Below are 20,037 nucleotides of genomic sequence, written 5' to 3' on the forward strand. Positions count from 1 at the left end.
ATTCCGTCATTTCAAATGACTTTAGTTCAGTTTTTTGAAAGGGAAACGTTGGCCCTTTCAAATAGATTAAATTCTTTACTGACAGAAATTGTTACAGGTTCATTAGAGTTAACAGACCTGTACCTTACATATCAAAGCTGAGTGTAGGCATAGCACTAAGTCTTTGGGTTTGTGTGGTATTGTTTGTTTTAAGATTTCAATTCTAGCAATCTAAAGAGAAATGGGATTAAGAATTCTCCATGTTCTCTTCAGGTAAATTCAGAAATAAATATTAAATCAAGGAGAAGAGAGAAGGGAAGTTTACTACCGTTGACATTAGGCAGTGGTCCATAGTTTCATCTGCAAACAAAACAGCGTCTTTGGTGAAAACAGCAATTGCTCTCAGGATAAAGGAGACAAACAGGTGCATATGGATGTAATTCCGTGTACAGTGGAATTTTCTGACATGGAAAGAGAAAATAAGAATAGTTCTTCAAGAGAAACTTCTCATGGTCTCCTCAAAACTCAAACAGGAATACAAGGCAACTGCAGACACCTTCCAAAGCAAATAAAATATCTGTCACTATCTGAGAGGGAGCTAAACATAAGGGAGCAGAGCGGTTATTATCTAAGCTAAGAAAAATGCTAGTATAATTGTCCTTGAATCACCACACATTTAAAGGAGATACCAGAAGCAGAGAGTAACTCTGGGACCCTTGGGCTGTATTACAATAATGTCTTTTATTTATTCTAAAAAGGATTTTTTGATGAACAAGCTTGCAACAGGCTCTTCAACCCCTTTCTGGCCAGAGGAGAAGAAAGTATTGAACAGGTGTCAGTTGCGTGTTGTGGGATGACTACCAGCGAAGCAGCTGCCTTATCCTCGACTGCGTTGGTCTTATGAGGAGCGGCTGAGGGAAAGGGGGTTGTTCAGCCTGAAGAAAAGGACCCTCAAGAAAGACGTGATTACTCTATACAACCACCTGCAAGGAGATTGTAGTGAGGTGGCTGTCGGTCTCTTTTCCCAAGTAACAAGTGAATGGATGAGAGTAGATGGCCTCAAGTTGCACCAAGAGAAGTTTAGATTGTATATTGGGAACAATTTCTTCACAGAAAGGGTTATCAAGCACTGGAACAGGTCGCCAGGGGAAGTGGTGGAGTCACCATCCCTGGACGTACTTAAAAGACGTGTAGATGTGGCACTTAGGAACATGGTTTAGTGGTGGACTTGGCAGTATTCGGCTTACTGTTGGACCTGATGATCTTAAAGATCTTTTCCAACCAAAATTATTCTATGATCCTGTTTTCCTAAATTGCTCTGTCCACAGTTTTACCTTGAACTGAAGGAATCTCCTTTAAGGTTTTGACACATCAGCCTCTTGGTCCTGGGTCCCTCTGTAAGTGATATGACCTTTGAGACCGCCAGTCTGCTCCAGTGTAGGAAGCTGCTCTGTGCTCTGCACTCCTGTTTTCAGAGTAAGCTGAAGGGTTTTATCCAAGTGCATTGGAAGCTATCAAAAGCAGGATCCATCTCCTAATACCCAATATCATAAAATTTGACATTTAAATTTCTTTAAATCTCTTTCCATAGCTCCCAGTTATGGAAGCAATGGTCTTTCACAGAGGGAATGGACAGTTTAGAATTACTGCTGGTTCAGGGGCGTGAGACACTCAGTTTCTGCAGAGCATGTCCTGCTATACACTGGAGGAATAGTTATCTTATCTTAATAGTGACAACAGGTTGGAGCATTGCCACTGCATGATATCATTAAAGAGACTAAGACAGACTGCCCAGCCAGCTTTATTGTTTTAACACCTGCAGAGAAATGCTACAACATGAGTAGAGAAGGACCCATTGCCATCAACAATGTTATGTCCAAGAAGGATTTGAAAATAATAATAAAAAAATCCCACAAAGCAAAAAAATAGCTGAATAGGGGAATGAGGATGAGACTATCTTAAGAAATCCCAAAAAAGAGACTATTTTTTTACCTGAAGGCAGCAAAGACAATTAGAGCTGTAATGAGTGAGGTCACTGATGCTGCATAGCCAGCAGTGTAGACACGCCAAAATGCAGAATAATATGATTTCTATGAGAAAGAGAGAACACAGACCAATGCTGGAGGTTATGCAGCATGCATGTTGGTGTGCTTATTTCACTAAGATATATTTTCCTTTTATGGTCAGTCCCACCAACTATGTGCTTTGTGTGCTTGAGATTTGCTTCAGGCTTTTCACTCCATCATTAACACACCTTTTTTTCTTTTGAATCTTACTTAACCTTACACATGGGACAGGTTTCACAGCCTGCAGATTCATCTGCAATACCAACCAGTTTAAGCACATTCAACAGGAAAATGTTAACTTTGTTAAGTAACTCAATTTTCTCCTATAGGTACATAAAGTCTCCAGGGCACTGAAACCTGCTGATGAGTGATTTCTGAATTTGTCACTTTAGACTCAGACCAGATTTGATAAGTATTCATTTTCATAAACATCTATAGCTAAAAGAGAAATAAAACTTGAATTTTGCAGGTGAGGAAATTGAAACACTGTGAATCAGTCACATCATATTGTGGAAGTAAGAAATTTAAAGCCAAGAAAATAACTTAATAGAATAATTCTTTAGACAAACTGTTCACTCAGTTGTTGTATACTGTAACACTGTAAAATGTTTATAGTTCATTCGTTTTTCATTTAAACATCCTGTGTCTTAAGAAAAATGAAGCACATTTACATTGCTGTATCTATGCAGATTTTATTCTGATTTACTACAATATCACCTAATTCTTTCAAATCCCAAGCAGCTAAATTCTCTGAATCCAGGCAAATTTCCTCCTTGGAAATGCAGTGGACACTTTGATCTCTGATTGATCCAAACTCTGTTTATCCAAAAGGTAACACTTCTAGGTTGAGACAACCAATTAGCAATTTCAAATAGATCCCTTAATAAATCATGCAGCCCTCACAAGCTAGGAATCATCCTGGTGTTTCTGAAATAGTTCTAAGCTTTTATACAGTATTTTCAAAGCACAGGGGAAAATTAGAAAACGGATTTTTCAGCTGAACAATGAAGCATTTTGATGCAGTTTATCTGTTCTTGTAGGGTAGCTAAAAAATCAACACTAGATGCAGAAGACATCATAAGTCCTCACTGCAGATACAAAATACAAAACAAATGGTTCTCTTGGAATATAAGGGGGATTCTTTTTACTTCCTTCCTTTGGTTTACAATGCAGTAGAGCTTAATGATCGTATCTTCCTTTTACAGACCTTGTGGGTTTGCTGGAATAACAAACTAAACACAGCCGCGGCACAGACATGAGCTCTGCCCTGAAATAGTCCATAAAGTTCAAATCTAAACAGAGCCCCTTGCTTGATTTCAGCCTAGGCCAGCTACAAACCATGCCTGGCTTAGCACAAGCCAGGGGCTGCCTGGACAAAGCCACCCCAGAGCGTAAGAGGTGTGTGGGTGAGAGCCACACCGTGGCAGCTGGTCCCAGGGCTGGAGAGCTGTGCTGCAGAATACATGCCACCTTACAAGTCTTACATCCCCGCTGAACTGTTTGTGAGATTTCCAGCATCTTTCCATAAGTTTTTTAAGCATTTAACTTTCTAGCTTCCCCACAGTGTAAAGAGGTATAAATATGCTTAGTTTACAGGTGGGGAATCAAGCTCAAGATATCTCTACTGCCTGTTACAGCTACGATTGAGTTTCTAAGTTCATAGAGCCAACTGGCTGAAGCCAATTGTGTCTACACTTCCTAAAGATTCAGATACCTGAACTCGTACTTCTGTGCTTGAGCTTGCACACCTGGAGAACCAAATGCTTTACTCCAGGTAACACCCAGAGTGTTAGTGCTGACAACCCTCTTCACCTTTCTGTGTCTTGCTTAGGCATGTGACAAATGACCTTTTTCCACTTTTAAGTCACGACTGCACACTCACAACCAGCTAGAAGACTTAGTCTTTTCTTTCATAGATTAGGAGTCCGTTGCTTCTATCAGATTACCACAATAGGAGGAGGAGGCAGTGATGCACCCCATCTTGCATTTGTGTAAGATATATGAGCCTTGCCCAATACAGACTGGAGATGAGAGGATGAAGACACTCCTTTCTTGCTGGAACTGTCTCGTTTAGCAAAGGTCAGAACTCAAAGGCAGAGGCAGCAAGCATGTCTCTGTTAATCCACAGCCTTCAGCCAAGAGGCAAAGTTCACCACTGAGGCACTAACATCACCAATGAAGTGTGGTAGTGAAGCATTCTGATCCTGAGGCCAAGTATGATGATAAGGAACATGGAAGTTTAAAACATATGATGTGGGTGAAAAAGAAATGTTGCTGGAGCCTAAATGAGTACCAATCATGATCATCAGATAGGAAAAATAGAGGTTCATTTCCTGCTTCACTGAACTCCTAAAATAAAGTGTGGAAATACTCAATGGCATCCAAGAGTTCCCTCCTCCTCTGTTCCCTGAATTGACCACCATGCTATAAAGTTATGGAATCTTTTTCTCGGACTCAGAGAAAATCTGGAAAAAAATCAACAGGAGGGATCCAGAGTAATTTTCCCTGACATTTTACCCCTGACAAGTTAGTAGGGCTTCCTTGGGAGATGGGTGCATGATGAGGATGCAAATCACTTCTATCAGAGAACCAAAGGCTTTGTTAAGCAGTACAGGAGAACGAATCATGACTCTACTCCTTAACACCAAAAGCAGACAATTGGATGGAGAGGAAAGTGCTACCTGCCACTCACTTGCTTTATATTAAGCCTAATTTTTTAAACAGGCTCTAAATATACCTAAAAGATGTGAGCTTAGCACTGAAGCTGAGTAATTACTAGGTTCTGACAGGGCTCGGATGTGGGCAAGAATCCAACTACTCAACAGACTTCAGAGAGGATGCTCTAGAGATGTCCACAAGCAGGAAATAATAACTCACCTGATCCTCAGGCTCCTTACTGGAACCTTCATCAAATCCACAGGCAATGGTGTATGGTGGGAATGGTTCTGACCAATATGCCTCCTGTGTACAGTTTCTCTGAAGGAAGCCTTTAATGGTAAAATATATCAGAGAATGAATTATAGGGGGGTTGTTTAAGCTGTGACAAGAAAAAATATATTTTTATTCCTACTTTGATTTTTAAGTTAGGTACTTACAGGTCTAGTTACATTCAGTAAGATTAGCTGTAGAAATATAATATTCTATATAATCTATAATATGAAAAGTTGTGACAGATGTTCTCATCAATTTCAAGATGCAGTCGAAATTCTACATTTCACATAGGAAAATCCTTCTGCAAATTCAGTCTTTACACAGAGGTAATCCAATTATCCAGTCTATCCTGCATTTCCAACATAATTTGTGGACAAAGTCCTGAGCCACCTGATCTAGCTTTGAATTTAGCTACAATTTTTTAACTTGGTGCTGCTCTGACTAGAGGATTGGCATAGATGACATCACAAGGTCCTTTGTAACATTAATTAATCTATGATTTTGTAAATCAGAGATTCTATGACACCCCTATACTCCTTTATAGCATCATCAACATAGCGCAATCACCCATATTTTTTTAGACCACCAAAGAGATGAGACAATCCAGTACAGCATAACACAAAACAAAGTGGTGCCAAACATTGACAGTAATCCAAGATGTGTATCTGGATAACTACTGCATGTCAACTGACATAAGAGAGCATTGTGAATCAGGAAAATATGCAAGTTACTCAATCTTTACTTATTAGATTTAAAAACAAAATATATGTAGATATAGAAAGAATGGGAAAAAAGTCTTGCCATGGAAATTGGTGATTTCTTCAAAAAATCTTGGACAGGGAACTTTAACCACTTCCCCAAAAGCAGCTCTGGGCCAGCAGGTAAGACCATCCCAATCTCTGGAGCATCCTGAAAAAAACATGCTTCTAAATAAAGAAACACACGGAGAACCTCACAAATTTATCTTCCATAACGAGATTGTCTGTGGCTTTCCCACTAATTCACATGCATGAAGAAGAGCACAACAGCACATGTAGCTATGCAAATGAAGGACTGGATGGTTTTCCTCTTCTCCTTGAATGCATTGTTGTTCACATATGTATTTGGCATTCCAGCTGGACCTTCCCCCACCTTATCTCATAGGAGAACGTATCTGAAATCCAAGCAGACACAATCTGAAAGTCATATCAACTGGAGCTCTTTCTGCTGTCAAAACAAAAGTCACTAAAATAAAAATATTGAGTAATTATTAACACTTCAGATTTCTCAGTACTGATTTCAGAGTCTAACTGAAAAATATCAGACTTAAAAATTCAGCCTTAGTCTTTTGATTCCATGCTTAAAGTCTACCAATTTCATATGACTTAAAGGAAATAATATAAGCATTGAAGTCCTGTCTTCAGCAATCAATGTGATTTTTACAATGGATTTCAATGGGGATAAGATTCATCCCAATCTAGAAGTATATCTCCCAGCATCATATAAAATAAACGTCATCAGGAGTAGGTCGGACTGGTTTGGCATTCACAAGGTTCCCTAAGCCAGAGGTTGCCAGCTGATGATGCAGGGCATGCTACTAGCTATGAGTCCGATCAAAACGGTTTTCAGAAGTTAGTCACAGCTTTATCACAGATGCATCACATTGAGACTCGAGCTGTGGTCACACGGTGTCTGTTGGCACGTAGGTGCGGATGCAGCACAGAAAAATTATCAGCGTCTAAAGGTGCCTGAAACAATAAAAAAAGCGCTGTGCTGTAACTGAAACTAATCTCTAGAGCGTCATAAGGTGGATATACAGCAGTGCATTAGTTTCATTTGGGAGGTGTTATTTTCCTTCACTGATTCTTTTCTGTTTCCTCTGCGACTGATGGCAAGGCAAATCTAAAATTGTCAAGAGCTGAAATGTGGAAGCAATGTTACTTGCCCGTAGTTGAGCAAAGATGCCCTCCGGCTTCCAAAAGGATAGTCCTGAGAATCTCCCACAGCATTATCCTCACATCACCCTTGGGATGATAAAATTTCTGGTACCCCCAATTTGCCAAATGGGAAAACAGAAGCCCTGATTCACTACCTCTAATTTTAGTTGTCTAAAATCTGTTAGCTAATCTTAGCTCTGTTCTCTCCGTAATCAGTAGCAAGAGACAGGGACTTCCAGTGCATGATTCATCCACATATTGGTGGCTCCTTTCTGAGGACAGGATGAATCACTTGCTGCAAATACCTTGGTATCTTTGATGGTTATAGCCTAAACTGGGCTGCTAATTTTCAAACTAATAATGTCAGGTAATATGAGTCCCACTTAGACATGCAGTCACCCACACACTTAGGCTTAGGGTCTTCAAGGATCCCGCTTAGTGGGACTACAGTATATTTGAGGAGCTGGGTCTAAGAATCTATCATTTTTGGCAATGTGGGTTTAAAAATGTGAATCAGGTGACCTTATGCAGGAGTGGAACCTGTATGTTTTAAGTCTTAGATTCATTGCCTTCATTTCAGTGACTTCCATATTTTACATCAGAGAAACAGCTGAGTGCAGAGGCAGCAAGGGCGTTTTACACGCCATGGTTTTTGAGAGACCAGTGATTGTCCAAGTCACCTGAGACTCCATCAAGACAACTGCAGGAGGAATTGTAGCAAGTAATGTTGGCGTCACAGATATTTAAGTCTTTGGTAACCCAGGACTCTTTCATTTTTAGACAATGGAAAGAAAGAAGCATTTTTAGACCTTGATTCAATTGACCTATTTTACACATCTACTTCAAGATGAGAGGAATTGCACCCTGGACTCTACTGATGGCACTCATTAGACACTGCTTGGTACAACAAAAATAAAGTGGATCTACGTTAGACTAAAAAGACTGCAAAATAGATTCATTCCAGCTCAGATTTTCTGTGAGTGCTGAGAAATAACACTGTACAAGTCGTGATCCTTCAGTTTGTCTCGTGCAATTTCTGAAATTGAAATATAAGCCAAGGACTTTTAGTAACCTTAGTCTTGTTTTGAAATCTCCAGATAAAAAGTTGGGGATTACTTTTTTTTCCAGCTCTAATATTTCTTTTTAAACTATATTGAGAAAGGCTGTAAATATAAACACAAATTTGCATTAATGTTTTTCCATCTCTAGGGAACAAAAGGTTGAAAGAGGAGCTTTGAGAAGGTCAGAATTGACAAGGTTCAAGAATTTTAAGTAGTCTAACAGACATTTGAGTGGGTTTTATTTCTTTGAGTAGCCTTTTCTACAAAGAAGATTCCCCAATCATATAATTATGTTTCTAGTAAGGAGAAAAATACTTGGAATGTAATACTGCATTTTCAATGTGGAAAATGTCTTATTTTTGCCAGGACTTTTCAGGGGGGGTTACTGGGTTTTCCAAGTGCAAAATTTATACAGAAGGTTTTCTGGACTTGATTAAAGAGGAAGAAAAATACAACTAAAAGAGAAGAGGCAGGCCCAAGAAGGATACCAGACATTAGAGTGATTGGAAAGGCTGCAGAAAAATAAATAAGAAGATAAAGGAAAATATCCTGGGAGTAAGTCTCTGAATTTGGGTAGCCTGCTGAAAACAGACTTCCAGGTGGTTGCAATACTTCACACCAAGTGCATGAGGCATCTTTGTCTCATAACTCCTTTGTAGAAAATGAACATCTGATAATTCATGCCAACTGAAAAACTCACGGAGGTGGATTAATACTTTTCTAAACAAAGCTGGCTGGAAAAAAAAGTGACTGAACATTTGAAAGAGTTTGAATATTTTAAAATTTCACTTTCAAGCAATCCAAACAGAACTCCACAATGCCGAAACCCGAGCAAAGAGAACCCCTTACACAGTGTTTTAAAAATATTTTACAAGCTCTCTGAAATGTTCATTTTAATTTTCAAAAATTATATGTGAGCATATAGTAGATTTCAAAACACCACCATAATAAAAATTTTCAAATAAACAGAGAAATAAAGTAGAAGTAGAATATTTTGAAGAAGTTGGGATTATTTTCTTTGGTCGCTTATTACCAAAAATGATTTTCACCAGCTTGGAAAGATTCTTAACACAATATAATTTCAGAATGCTTTTCAGTGTCTTCTGTGGGAGATTGGATACACATACAATAACACACTAAACGCTTTATAATGTAAGACTTTCCAAGTTAGGTTTTCCTGCCCTAACTAAGCATCTAAATTTGAACTAATCATCTTAGTCTCATTCTGTAGTTAGTAAAGAGAAATGTGACTCCAGAGAATGATTCATCTCATCCTAAAGTAAACATCTAAACCAGAGGCTATGAGACATGTTCTAGGGACACCCATCTTTCTCCACTTACTTTAAGGGAATCTAAGAAGGTAAGTCCTGACAGATATTGAGCTTTTACAGTTTTCTGAAATCAGATGATGTAAAGCCCCAGTCTATAGAAGGAGAAGCACTTCAAGCTATTAAGAAACAAATAAAAATAGGAATTAAATCTCAATTCAGGAGAATAAATAGTATCTTCACATTGTGCCCCTGAAGTAATACAAGAGGTGTTTGTATCAGAGCTCGACAATCAGGACAGTTACCTTTAAGATCAGGTGAAACAGTTTCATTCTTTTCTAAGCAGAGTGCCTCTTCTTTCACCACCTGCTGGAGTATCTTGCATTCCGGGTGTATTCCCTCAACCTTGGTGAGAGAAAGACAAAAGAAACCAAGAAGTTCTGTGATTACTGGAATAAGAAGACTCAGGTTTCTTTCTGGTTTTGTACCTCATGGCTGATACTTTTCGGGTCCAAGAATGTGAGAACTCCAGCTGAAGATTTTTCTGCAAATAGGATATGTAAAAGGCAAAAGGACAGACAAAGAGAAAAGGAGGCTGTGATCTCTTGTACATTTATCAATTTGTATACATGTCTGGATATGTGAACTCATATGGATTCTTCTGTGCATCATAATAGTCAAGCTCATGTAGCAACTCTTCTCCAATTTGGACATTTGTACGACTTCTAACTTACACCAGTGTTTTTCACAAAACTGAAATAGACTTCACAATTTTTGGTTCTCCACCTCTTTGTCAACTGCTCAAAACTGGACAAATCCACCAGCTATGGGAATATTCACACTGAGTCCCCAAACATACATGCAGTTTAATCATATCCATATTTCTTCCCCATAAAATATATAAAATTAAATAAATTCCATTAAATATACATGTTGGGGTTTGGGTTTTTTAGTTAATTATTTTGTGTGTTCAGAACTACCTATTGGTAAAATATTTCTATTTTAATTCTTGGGGCCTCCCAAGAATCAGGTATTTTTTATTGGAGGAATTAACCCAAAATGTGACAACAGTCTTAATTACTCTTCAGGAGGGTGTGCCTACTCTGTTGATACTAAGAAAACAGGCTCCTGGTCTTCTTTGGGACCTTGAGATTATAATGCTATACAAATCTCTCTACTGAGTGAGCACGGTGTGAGCTTTTCCTTACTGAATGCAGTCGGTATAATTATAAAAATAGAAGCAGAATTTTTCTATCCATCTGGGTTAAATAAGAAAGTCTGAAGCCCAAGAATTTACAGAAATCAGAAAAGTCTGATTACAAAATTGTATGTACATATTACCTGAGGATGCTATACACTGCTTAGAAAGGGACACTGTTTCCATTTTACTAGATGAAGAAAGGAGAAAAAATAATGTTTTGGGAACTAGAGGAATTATAATTATCTCACAGGTTAAGATACCTACATTTAAACAGCTAAATAGATTTTTAGACATCAGTTGATGAATAGGGCCTAGATTCATCTTCTTAAGTATGGATACTTAATGTCATTTAGGTACTGTCATGTATTTTGCTTGGCCTCCATCTCCCACTCCAGACAGTTTCATGTCCCCTGTAGTCCTGCATCATGTCTGCTGTGATTGTGAAGATGTTCATAATATCCTAGAACATCCCAAAATGATTGTCTTTAGAAAGGAAACTAAACTCTGAGAAAGTATCTACAATGTCAGTGCCTACATGCGTCCTTTTTATTTGAGCTTCTTTTGCAGTATGTGGAAATTTAATGGATGTCTCACTCACCCAGAAGTGGTCAGTGCCATTTGGGATGTTATAGGCTATTTCAGGTCTCTTGTGTGGTTTATGCACTAGTTTTGCCATCCCCATGTAGAAGTCTCAGGCACATAATTTGATGACTCCAATAATCCTACGAACCCTTTTTTAAGTAAAAGAATGAAACCCAGAATCAATAGCTTCAGTAGAGTCAAAAGAGTCTAGAAAGCAACTGAACTGTATTCAGACAGCTGAATACTGCGCCAAAGCCTCCTTTGGGATATTTGGATCTCCAAGACATAGGGAGTCTTACATGGAACAGAGCAGAAGGTTTGTTGCTTTGCAAGCTATGCTATTCAAGGCAAAGCCAGAGGCTTGGGGGGTAGTGATTTTAATGGAAATGATGGAATGAAGACTTTCTCAGACATTTATGAGGAAGACTGTAGACCATTCTAAACCTCTAATGAATTTGAAAACACAGTACAGATGAAAACATCACTGCTATATTGCCTTTTCAGTCTCAGGAATTGATTTATTTGCCTTCAGAATGTTTTCAGTGAGTAGTGCAACCAGGACTTCTTTTAGCCTCCACAGAAACTTTACTGGAAGTCATGTAGACTACTACATCTTGGCAATAATATCTGCCTATGGGAGAAAAAGTAGAACACAATTTCATCTTCAAATCCTTTAAAAATTCTGCCAGCATTTGGGCTTTAAAGTAACATAGACAGACAGCTTTTAATTATGAAGCACTAGAGATGGTTCATACATCCTAATATTAGAACAGAAGAAGGATTAAGGATGTTGTTTGAAAAGAAAATTAAGACGTGGCCTTTTTTCATGCATTATATTCCCCCAGTGGGTAATTCAAAATACCTTTTATAAATTAGCGTGAGTAACTCTTAAAATAGTACTTCTTGTTGTTGAACTCTAGTAACACAATTCTGAAATGCATTTTTTTCAGGTATTAATAGGTACCCTGCTTGTCACTTTATCTTTTAACATAAATTTCATTTTGTGTTCAGCCTACATAACAAACAAGGAATTTGAGTAGTAGTAACAAAATGATTGCTACATAAATCTCTCACCAAATCAGTTTATAAAGATAGGTGCACCTGGACAGGAAAGAAATAATTTCTTCACTTTCTGGAACTTTTTGCCTCTGTTACTGCTGAAGAACTTTGTACTTGAAATATTCTTAGGCTTTATGATTAAAAGTTATGACAACTTGATATGATGCTATGCAACTTACCATCTATACTGAGTCCTCTGGCAAAAGGCTTAAACACAAAGGCCAGTCATAACCCATGATGAAATCAAAATCATGAAAGGAGATCTGAAATGCCTTGGAGGAACAGACACTTGGGAATGATGGGTTAACTTAACCCTCTCCTCTCGCCAGAGGTGCTGGGAATGGTGAGAACAGACACAGAATTAGTTACGAAAAGTTTCAGAGGGGGAAGGGTTATCTTTCTCCCAAGGCCAACTTTAGCAACACACGCAGCAGATGCAGGTGGCACTTAAACAAGGGACTAAGTAGCTGAGCTCTCCCAAAAGGTATGCTGAACATCGAATATGTGTGCCAGACTGCCTGCGGCTCCAAGTTGTCTGCATGTCCTTTTATCTCTCCTTTGGTAAATCCACACTCATTGAGTCAGACCCTCAGTCACCATGATTCAGCAGGGCTGCACCAAAATCAGTTGAGTGCTCTTCATTTGCAGTGGCTGGGGAAACCCATACCCTACCTGCAGGGAAGTTGTTGATAATCACCAATGGTGAGATAGTAGTCAACCCCACTACCACCGATAGTTAAACAATTAATCACCGTGACCACATTCTGTTTGCTTCTGGGCTACAGTATTTGGGGAGGGGTGGCTATAGCCACCAGAGCCCAGATGTTTTGTTATAGGCCAGTGCATAGGTTATTTATTTCCGACACTTAAATGTTTGCAAATCAACAAAAAGTGCAATTGCAGATGTAACCTATATCCCACTAGAAGCAAAAATAAGGCCAGTGGTATTAAGTAATAATCTTGTAGTCTTACTGGAAGTAATCCCATTCTTACAAAAAAAAAAAAAGAGGAAAAATGACACACATACAAGACACAGAAAACAGTGATTATGCTTCAATTTGTTGGTTTTCCTCAGGATTTAAGAAAAAGTTAGACATTTAATCATTTTAGAGTTAAAGAAAAGCCTTCTGGGCAGAACACTAATTGTGATTTATTGGATATGGCTTACTTGTTTTTTGTTATTAATCTCACAGTACCTTGAGAGAAAAATGCATGTTGCTGCTCTAATGTGCTTACAAAGGTTAGGTGATGTGGCTTTCTAGAAAGCAAGGGCTCTGCATTTGTTGCAGGGACATCACGCAATTTGGGAAGCATCTGCTGTAACGACTGAGCTCTTGTAGGAAAAAAAGTAGCTCCTGTTCACCTTGGAAAAGGATAACTTAGGAGCCAAAACAAAGCAGAGATTTCTGAGGAAGGGACGTCCAATCTGACACAGTCTTCCCTGCCATAGTAGTAAGTCTAAGAGACTGATATAAAAAGCTACTTCTTAGATCAACATCTCCTAGTAGCTAGGCAGTAATCTGGCATGAACCTTGCTGAAAATCATGATGGGGTGCCTTCACTCAAAGGCTTATACAGGAAACTTAGAGTTTTCTTGCGGTGTTCTAGACAGCACTCAAGGAAAGGGGTTTTGAATTACTGAGCATCACAACACGAAGAACTTTTTGCTGGCTTGAACATTAGTGACCAGCCAAAATTTACAGGGGCATCTCACCTCTAAGTCTTAACCACTAAAACAATCTTGCCTGGAACAAATCAATCACATATTGAACACTAAAATATTATCTATGACAGGTATGGACATGCTAAAAGCCTGAGACACTTTAGAGAGCCAGATTTTGGGCTTGCGAGTACTTTTGGAATTTCTTTATTAAAATCTGTAAGGATATTGCATTGAAACCTCAAGTGGTATACTCACTGATAGTAAGTATAATGTTATTTTGTGTCTGCTGTTACATGATAGTTTATTTATTTGCCCAAATCTGAACAGAAAAATCAATCTTATGTCACTTTGGGCTTTGATTTGTTCATGTTGGACAATATCAGACACAGCAAGCACTGGGAAGAGAGTTTTTCCAGCAACATACTCATGCCATACTTAATTCAACTTAGTTAAAAGCAAACTTTCCTGAGAACCCATCCAAAGATGGTGCCTCTAGGCTGTTGTCATGGTGGAAAAACTGTAATTTAGATGTCACATAAAAGACAGATCTTTATTCATTAAGAAGTCCATTAGCACACTTGGACAAAAGTAGGGACATTTTCTATGCTCTCTGAAAACAAGAGAAGTGCTTCAAAGCTGGGCACCGAATATACTAGTCACTTTTGAAAAAGCAATTCAGTGAGATCAAAGAGCTAGTAATAAATTGGTAACACTTCGCCTTTTTGAAAATTAATCAAAAATCGAAGAAGTGGTTGGTTGGGAAGGTTTCAAGAAGTTGAAGGGTCTTTCCAGTGATTCAGTTTAGCTTTCAATGCAGTGCAATCCTAAAACCTCACAAATAGGTTTTGCGTCAAGTGCATAAATCATTTACTAAGAATATTCATCACTGTTCTTTTTGCCTCTGTCTCTACAGCTTGCATTCATGTCTCAGATCTCATCTCAGATCTCCTCTGAAACCATCTCTGTACTCCCTGTTCTCCCTGCCTGTGCTTCCCTTGTTCAGTTTTTCTGATATGACTCTGATGCCTGAATATTTTAGCTTTCCCTTATACAAAACCCAAGTTGTCTGCCATTCACGTCACACACTGACTCCGAGCTTGGACGATTAAAACTCGCCTGGTATTTTAGGGTACAGAAAGGCACAGCAGTCATTCATAACTCCTGCATTGCTCACCCGTTTTTAACTGTGGAATGAAGAGTTCTGTCAGTCCTAAGAGTTGGCCAGTGGTGCCAAAGACACAGTCCAGAGAACCAGGATATGCTCTGAAATGCATACATTTTATTTCAACTGAAATTTTGATGAAGAGAAAAGGCTGATACAATGGATGGAGGGTCATGAAAATGTTGGACACAGGCCAAATAACTGAATACAGAGAAATCCTCATCCTTTTTCATAACCTTCTCAAACAGTTGACTGTATCTCATCAAAACCTTCCATAATGTCTGTCTCTTTCCATCCTTTAATCCCCTTTCTCAAAAGGCCAAGTGCTAATTAGCAATGTTTGAGACTGGGAAGCACAGGTCACTGAAGTCAGGGCCATTTTTGGCATGTGTCTTGACAGGAGTGGGACCAACTTCGAGCTCCATAAGCTCTTGTCCATTTCGGTACAGCTACATTCACCGTCACCACAGTAATGATCTTCCTATCTACTGTCGCCTCTAAGTAATTCTGGGATATTTATAATGTAATATATAATGTTCTGTCAACAAAAAGACAAGAAACAATAAAAAATAACCAAAGATTTTGTGATGCAACAAAAAAGTCCACCACTCAAATGTGCTTGTAGATATAGATGAGCATCCACTTTGTTTCTACCATATCCATACCATGCTTACTGCTCTTGATTTTGACTGCAGAAGCGTGAGGTCACCACAGCAGTGACGTGATGTCAGCAGCAACAAATTTAGTTGTCGTAGAAGTCCTGTCCTCAACTTGTGAGCTCTGACATAGTCTCAATCCCAGAAGATTTCAACACCAAAGGTAAAGACGTATTTCCAATCTTTCTTTTCTAGCAGTTAAATAGATTGTTTCAGGAGTCTTTTTCACTGAAAATGACTACCTAGAGGACATTTTCAGTGTTTGTTTTGTCTTTCTAACTCGATTACCAATGGAAAAAGAGAAGCTGAGACATTGATTGCCTTACAGTCAGTTAGTTGAATATCTTTTCAAGATTGTTTTTAAGACACCGGAGTAACGCTTGAATGCTCTTCTGTATATTGGATTGTTTTTATTTGACTGTATTTAACTGCATAACCTTATACAGAGCAGTACTTGCTGTACATACATATCTATGTATATCAATGTATGTTTACTCATAGGTATTCTGTATGTGACAATACAGCCATACTAACTTATTTTGTTTATAAACCCTATGTAATTAGTATTATGTTGAGAAAAATGAAAATTAATTTATTAGCTCCATGCTAAATTTGGTAGAACATTGAATTACCACTAACGCTTAAAGAATAAGAGATAACAGGATCCTCATTTTCTGCTGTTGCAAGTATTCCTCCAAATTAAAGAGAAATTTCTTCCTTTCTGCATGTGTAGCATGCTTGACTGATGGTGGGGTTCACGTCACCTACTCACAAAGAACTGAAACCTAGATGTCAAAGTCCATCACCACGTTCACTCAACTGAAGCCACAGACATTGTTCTTGGAGCGTTTCCACCTCCTCCCAGTAGTACTGAAGGAAACTAAATTAGTAGTGTTAGATGAGATTTTTAATGTTAGGTAGATAATTTTAGATTATTAATCTAGACTCCCCCATCAAGCCTCCCTTCTTGATCAATGAAGGCAGAGAAGCAGTTCCAGGGAAGGATTCCTCCTACCTCTTTCAGACACCTGTTTGAAGACAGAGTGACTCACTGTACAGGAGCCTGTCTCCCTCCATTAACTCCCTCCAGGCTAACGAGACACCTAAACAGACTGATTCTTCCACACCCCCAGATCCCTGTGGAGGGGAAATTCAGGCCTGCAGGGACCAGATCCCTAGAAGAAGCATGTCTGTCCCTCCAACACAAATTAGCCGAGAGTAGCTGTATCAGAAATTCAAGCACCCAACTCTGTTTTATCTGGAGCTCAGCATCTTGCCGTAAATTTGGATCCATATGCCTATTACCACAAGAAAAGCTTTGTTAAAGCAAGTGTATCTCTCAACAGTAACCCAGTTACATTTCCATTCTCACTTCCATTCATTAGATCAGACTGAACCCCTTCCCCAGAAATGTGAAAAGCTTTTCAGTGTTTGAAGAAGAAATCAGTGTAGCTCTGCAGGGAGGACAGTGAATGTGGAATTTTTTCTGTTCCCCATCCTCAGTCTCCTGAGACTCTGAACTCTTTCAGACAGGAAAAGTCATTTTTATGCATTTCGGTACCCACTGCTCTCTGTTCCTTGTCACTTACAAGCAAATGGCAGTTTTTAATGTCAAGGACTCTGTTCTGCAAGGCAAAGTGTATCCTGCAACCTACAACTCCCTGTGGAGCTGAGAGGAGGTTAAAGTACCCAGTTTCACAAGGGAAGTTTTCAGGATTACCCTTCTGGTTTATTTTCATATCTGAATAATGAACTATTTGCAGAATCCACACTAGAATTATTTCTCTGCTCTGACAAAATCCTTTGAAATATGAAAGGACTATTTACTCAGTACATCCTAAGGGTCTCTGGCCTTCCCTGACTGTCTAATTTAGGGCGCAAATCTTCCCACGAGATCTACTTTGAGACACAAAAGTCACTGATATTTAGAGCACTGACTTTTACCCGATATGTATTTTGAGTTCATATATGAGTGATAGTTTGAGGCCGAAAGCGAAGTAGAGCATGCATTTTCTAGAATTCATTTTACTGTAGGCACAGTCTGCTGCTATATGCTAGAACATTAAAATGATGCGTGACAGCCCACAGATGTGTGTGATACATCACTTCTGTTTAGCTTCACTCTGCTGAGAGATGCAAGAATAGGTTGTGTCTCTATTATGCGTAAAAGGGCTAGTCCAGGTGCCAAAGTTACTGTGCCTGTAGCAGTGTAACACTTCAGGCTGACCAGTTCTCCCTGAAACAGGGCATTACACAAGACAGTAACTATATGCGACAAGATTTACATAGCAAGAACCTATATTCTATCACTTGTACATAAAGCTGTGTAAACACAGAGGAAAAAATGAATTCCAGAGGATATGAGGTGCAGGTGTGAAAATTCAACATGCAATCTTTCACCTTTTAAAACTGAAGGCTCAGGACTAGTCTGTAACCATCTAAGCTCTCACTAGTGTCAGCAGAGGAAAACAGGCCCTAGAGGAAGACTCACCCCAGCTGTCTTTCTCAGGACAAGCGATGAAATGCCTCCCGGTAAAGTGACTGTCCCCCTCTCGACTACAGCAGGAATCTGAACCCCAGCCTACACTAAACACTTAATTGTGAAATGGCTGAAGTTAGAATTGATGAGTCCTTGAGAATCAAAAGGTTTCCAAACACTTCTCGAAGGCTGAAGAATGAGCGGAAAGAGGACATATGACTGTACTCCTACTTACACCAGCTGTTGCTGAGCAGCCCAGGCAATGTCAGCAGTAGAACATGGGCATTAAGGAGGGATATATGTGCTTGAATCCTGTCTCTATGCTCATATATTTTCCCCGATATTTAATATTACAATCCCACCTGCTGCCTCCAGTGCATAGCAGACATAAGACAGTTCATGCTCCTGCTTGGTGATATCATAAGCAGATGCCTTCGGCAGTAAAAATATTAATGCCCTCTCAAAGAGGTAAATGACTCTAATCCATCAGAAGGAACTATTCATTTTTAGTTACCCTCCTTCTTCAGCAAAGTTGCTTTTCTCAAGACAAATAGGACAGCAAGCTGTCCCCTTCTGTCCCTCTAAAGCCATGCTACAGCTATTTTGATTTAAGGATGCTTTTCTGTCCTTTGGAAACTGCAATTCTAGTGAATGCAAATGAAAAGACATTTATTAGTAACATCTTAGGGCTGGAAAATTTTAAAGAAAAGAGCTGGATCAAACTTCTATTTCAGGTATACTTTTTCTTTCCTCCCTTCCTACATCCCCATCCTCTTTTTTGAATCCTTTCCTTATTTTTCCTTTCTTTCTACCTGCTCCCTGGTACGAGAAAAGTTACCCTGTCCCTGCAGACACCCCCACCCCACCCGCACCCCCCCGGCGGATCCTGCGGGGCAGCCGCAGAGCCATCCAGCTGTGGACAACAGTGTCAGGAGCCAGATGTGCAGTGCCCCACCTCTCCCTCTCCCCCCGGCCAGAACCCAGAGGGACCACGGCCGGGCACTCACCAGCGGCAGCAGCAGCCAGCACAAACTTCGCATCCTGCGCAGCAGCGTCCGGGTCCTCCCCGCTCCCTCTGCCCGTTGTGAAGCTGTCGAAAAGCCGAGGCTCAGCCCGCCCCTACCCTGCCCAAGACCCGCCCCGGAGAGCTTTGCACCTCCCTGCCCGGGCACCCGGGTCCCTCCGGGGGGAACCCCGGAGCTCCGTGCCCCACTGGACCAGGCTTGCGGCGGAGGGAAGGGGATTTCTCCATCATCCTCCCGGGATTTTGCACCCACCTCTAGGAACGCGGCCTCTGATCACCCACCTGCAAAACTGCGGGGAGCTGGAGCTCCGACCTGTCTTACCGGGTGTGTTTTGGAAGCAGATGTTCTCTGTGCAAGGGGAGATGCTGGATTCACCCCTCCTGCTGCCGCTGTGCTTGTGGCCGATGGCAGCAGGTTTTCAAAGGACCTGGGTTTTCAGTGGGTCTGACAGCGTGGTGTTCCCTGGGGACTCTTGGAGATGGAGTTTCCAGGTTTTGGCACCCCCCTCCTCGCAGACAGTAAATTTTGAGCAGTGACAGAGAATTTCCCCCACAAGCTGCATACGGCCTTTCTGGCTATTGTGTTACAAAGACGCTGCCAAAGTAGCTTTATTTCTTGGTGCAACTGGCAAAAGCTAAAGCTCTTCTTGCCTACGGCTTGGATCTTGGGGGGGGGGGGGGGGGGGGATAGGGGAGGCAAAAAAGTGACAGTAATTTTTTAAATGTCAAGGTTCATAGGACCTAGGCACCAGTTCTGGGTTTTGGCACAGTAAATATTGCACCAAGCTATTTTCAGGGCCTGGGAGAGCAGGAATAGTGGACATGACAAAAGCATTTTTCCTGATAAGATTTAAATGCTATTTCATCTCCTGTTATTCATTCATTATTTCCCAATGGTGTTAAACACAAGAGTTCTTTACAGTCAGAGGAGATCCAGGGCTCAACTAAGTTGCCCCAAAATAGGCATCTAATTCTATTTGAGGAAATACA

General features: G+C 40.0%; 1 protein-coding gene across 1 annotated transcript in view; it reads right to left on the bottom strand.

Annotated features, from left to right (window-relative positions):
* Nucleotides 1-19,110, bottom strand: part of LOC104326251 (vasoactive intestinal polypeptide receptor 1) — a 30,615-nt gene extending 11,505 nt beyond the window's left edge. The window contains exons 1-6 of the mRNA XM_075417496.1: nt 19,031-19,110; nt 9,527-9,626; nt 5,778-5,885; nt 4,923-5,032; nt 1,972-2,069; nt 308-440 (exon numbers count right to left, since the gene is read on the bottom strand). Coding sequence (XP_075273611.1) covers nt 308-440; nt 1,972-2,069; nt 4,923-5,032; nt 5,778-5,885; nt 9,527-9,626; nt 19,031-19,063 — 582 coding nt within the window. The 5' untranslated portion in view covers nt 19,064-19,110. The remainder of the gene's footprint in view (nt 1-307; nt 441-1,971; nt 2,070-4,922; nt 5,033-5,777; nt 5,886-9,526; nt 9,627-19,030) is intronic.
* Nucleotides 19,111-20,037: the final 927 nt, after the last annotated feature.

The sequence above is a fragment of the Opisthocomus hoazin genome, chromosome 4 (genome assembly GCF_030867145.1).
Source record: "Opisthocomus hoazin isolate bOpiHoa1 chromosome 4, bOpiHoa1.hap1, whole genome shotgun sequence".
NCBI lineage: Eukaryota > Metazoa > Chordata > Aves > Opisthocomiformes > Opisthocomidae > Opisthocomus > Opisthocomus hoazin.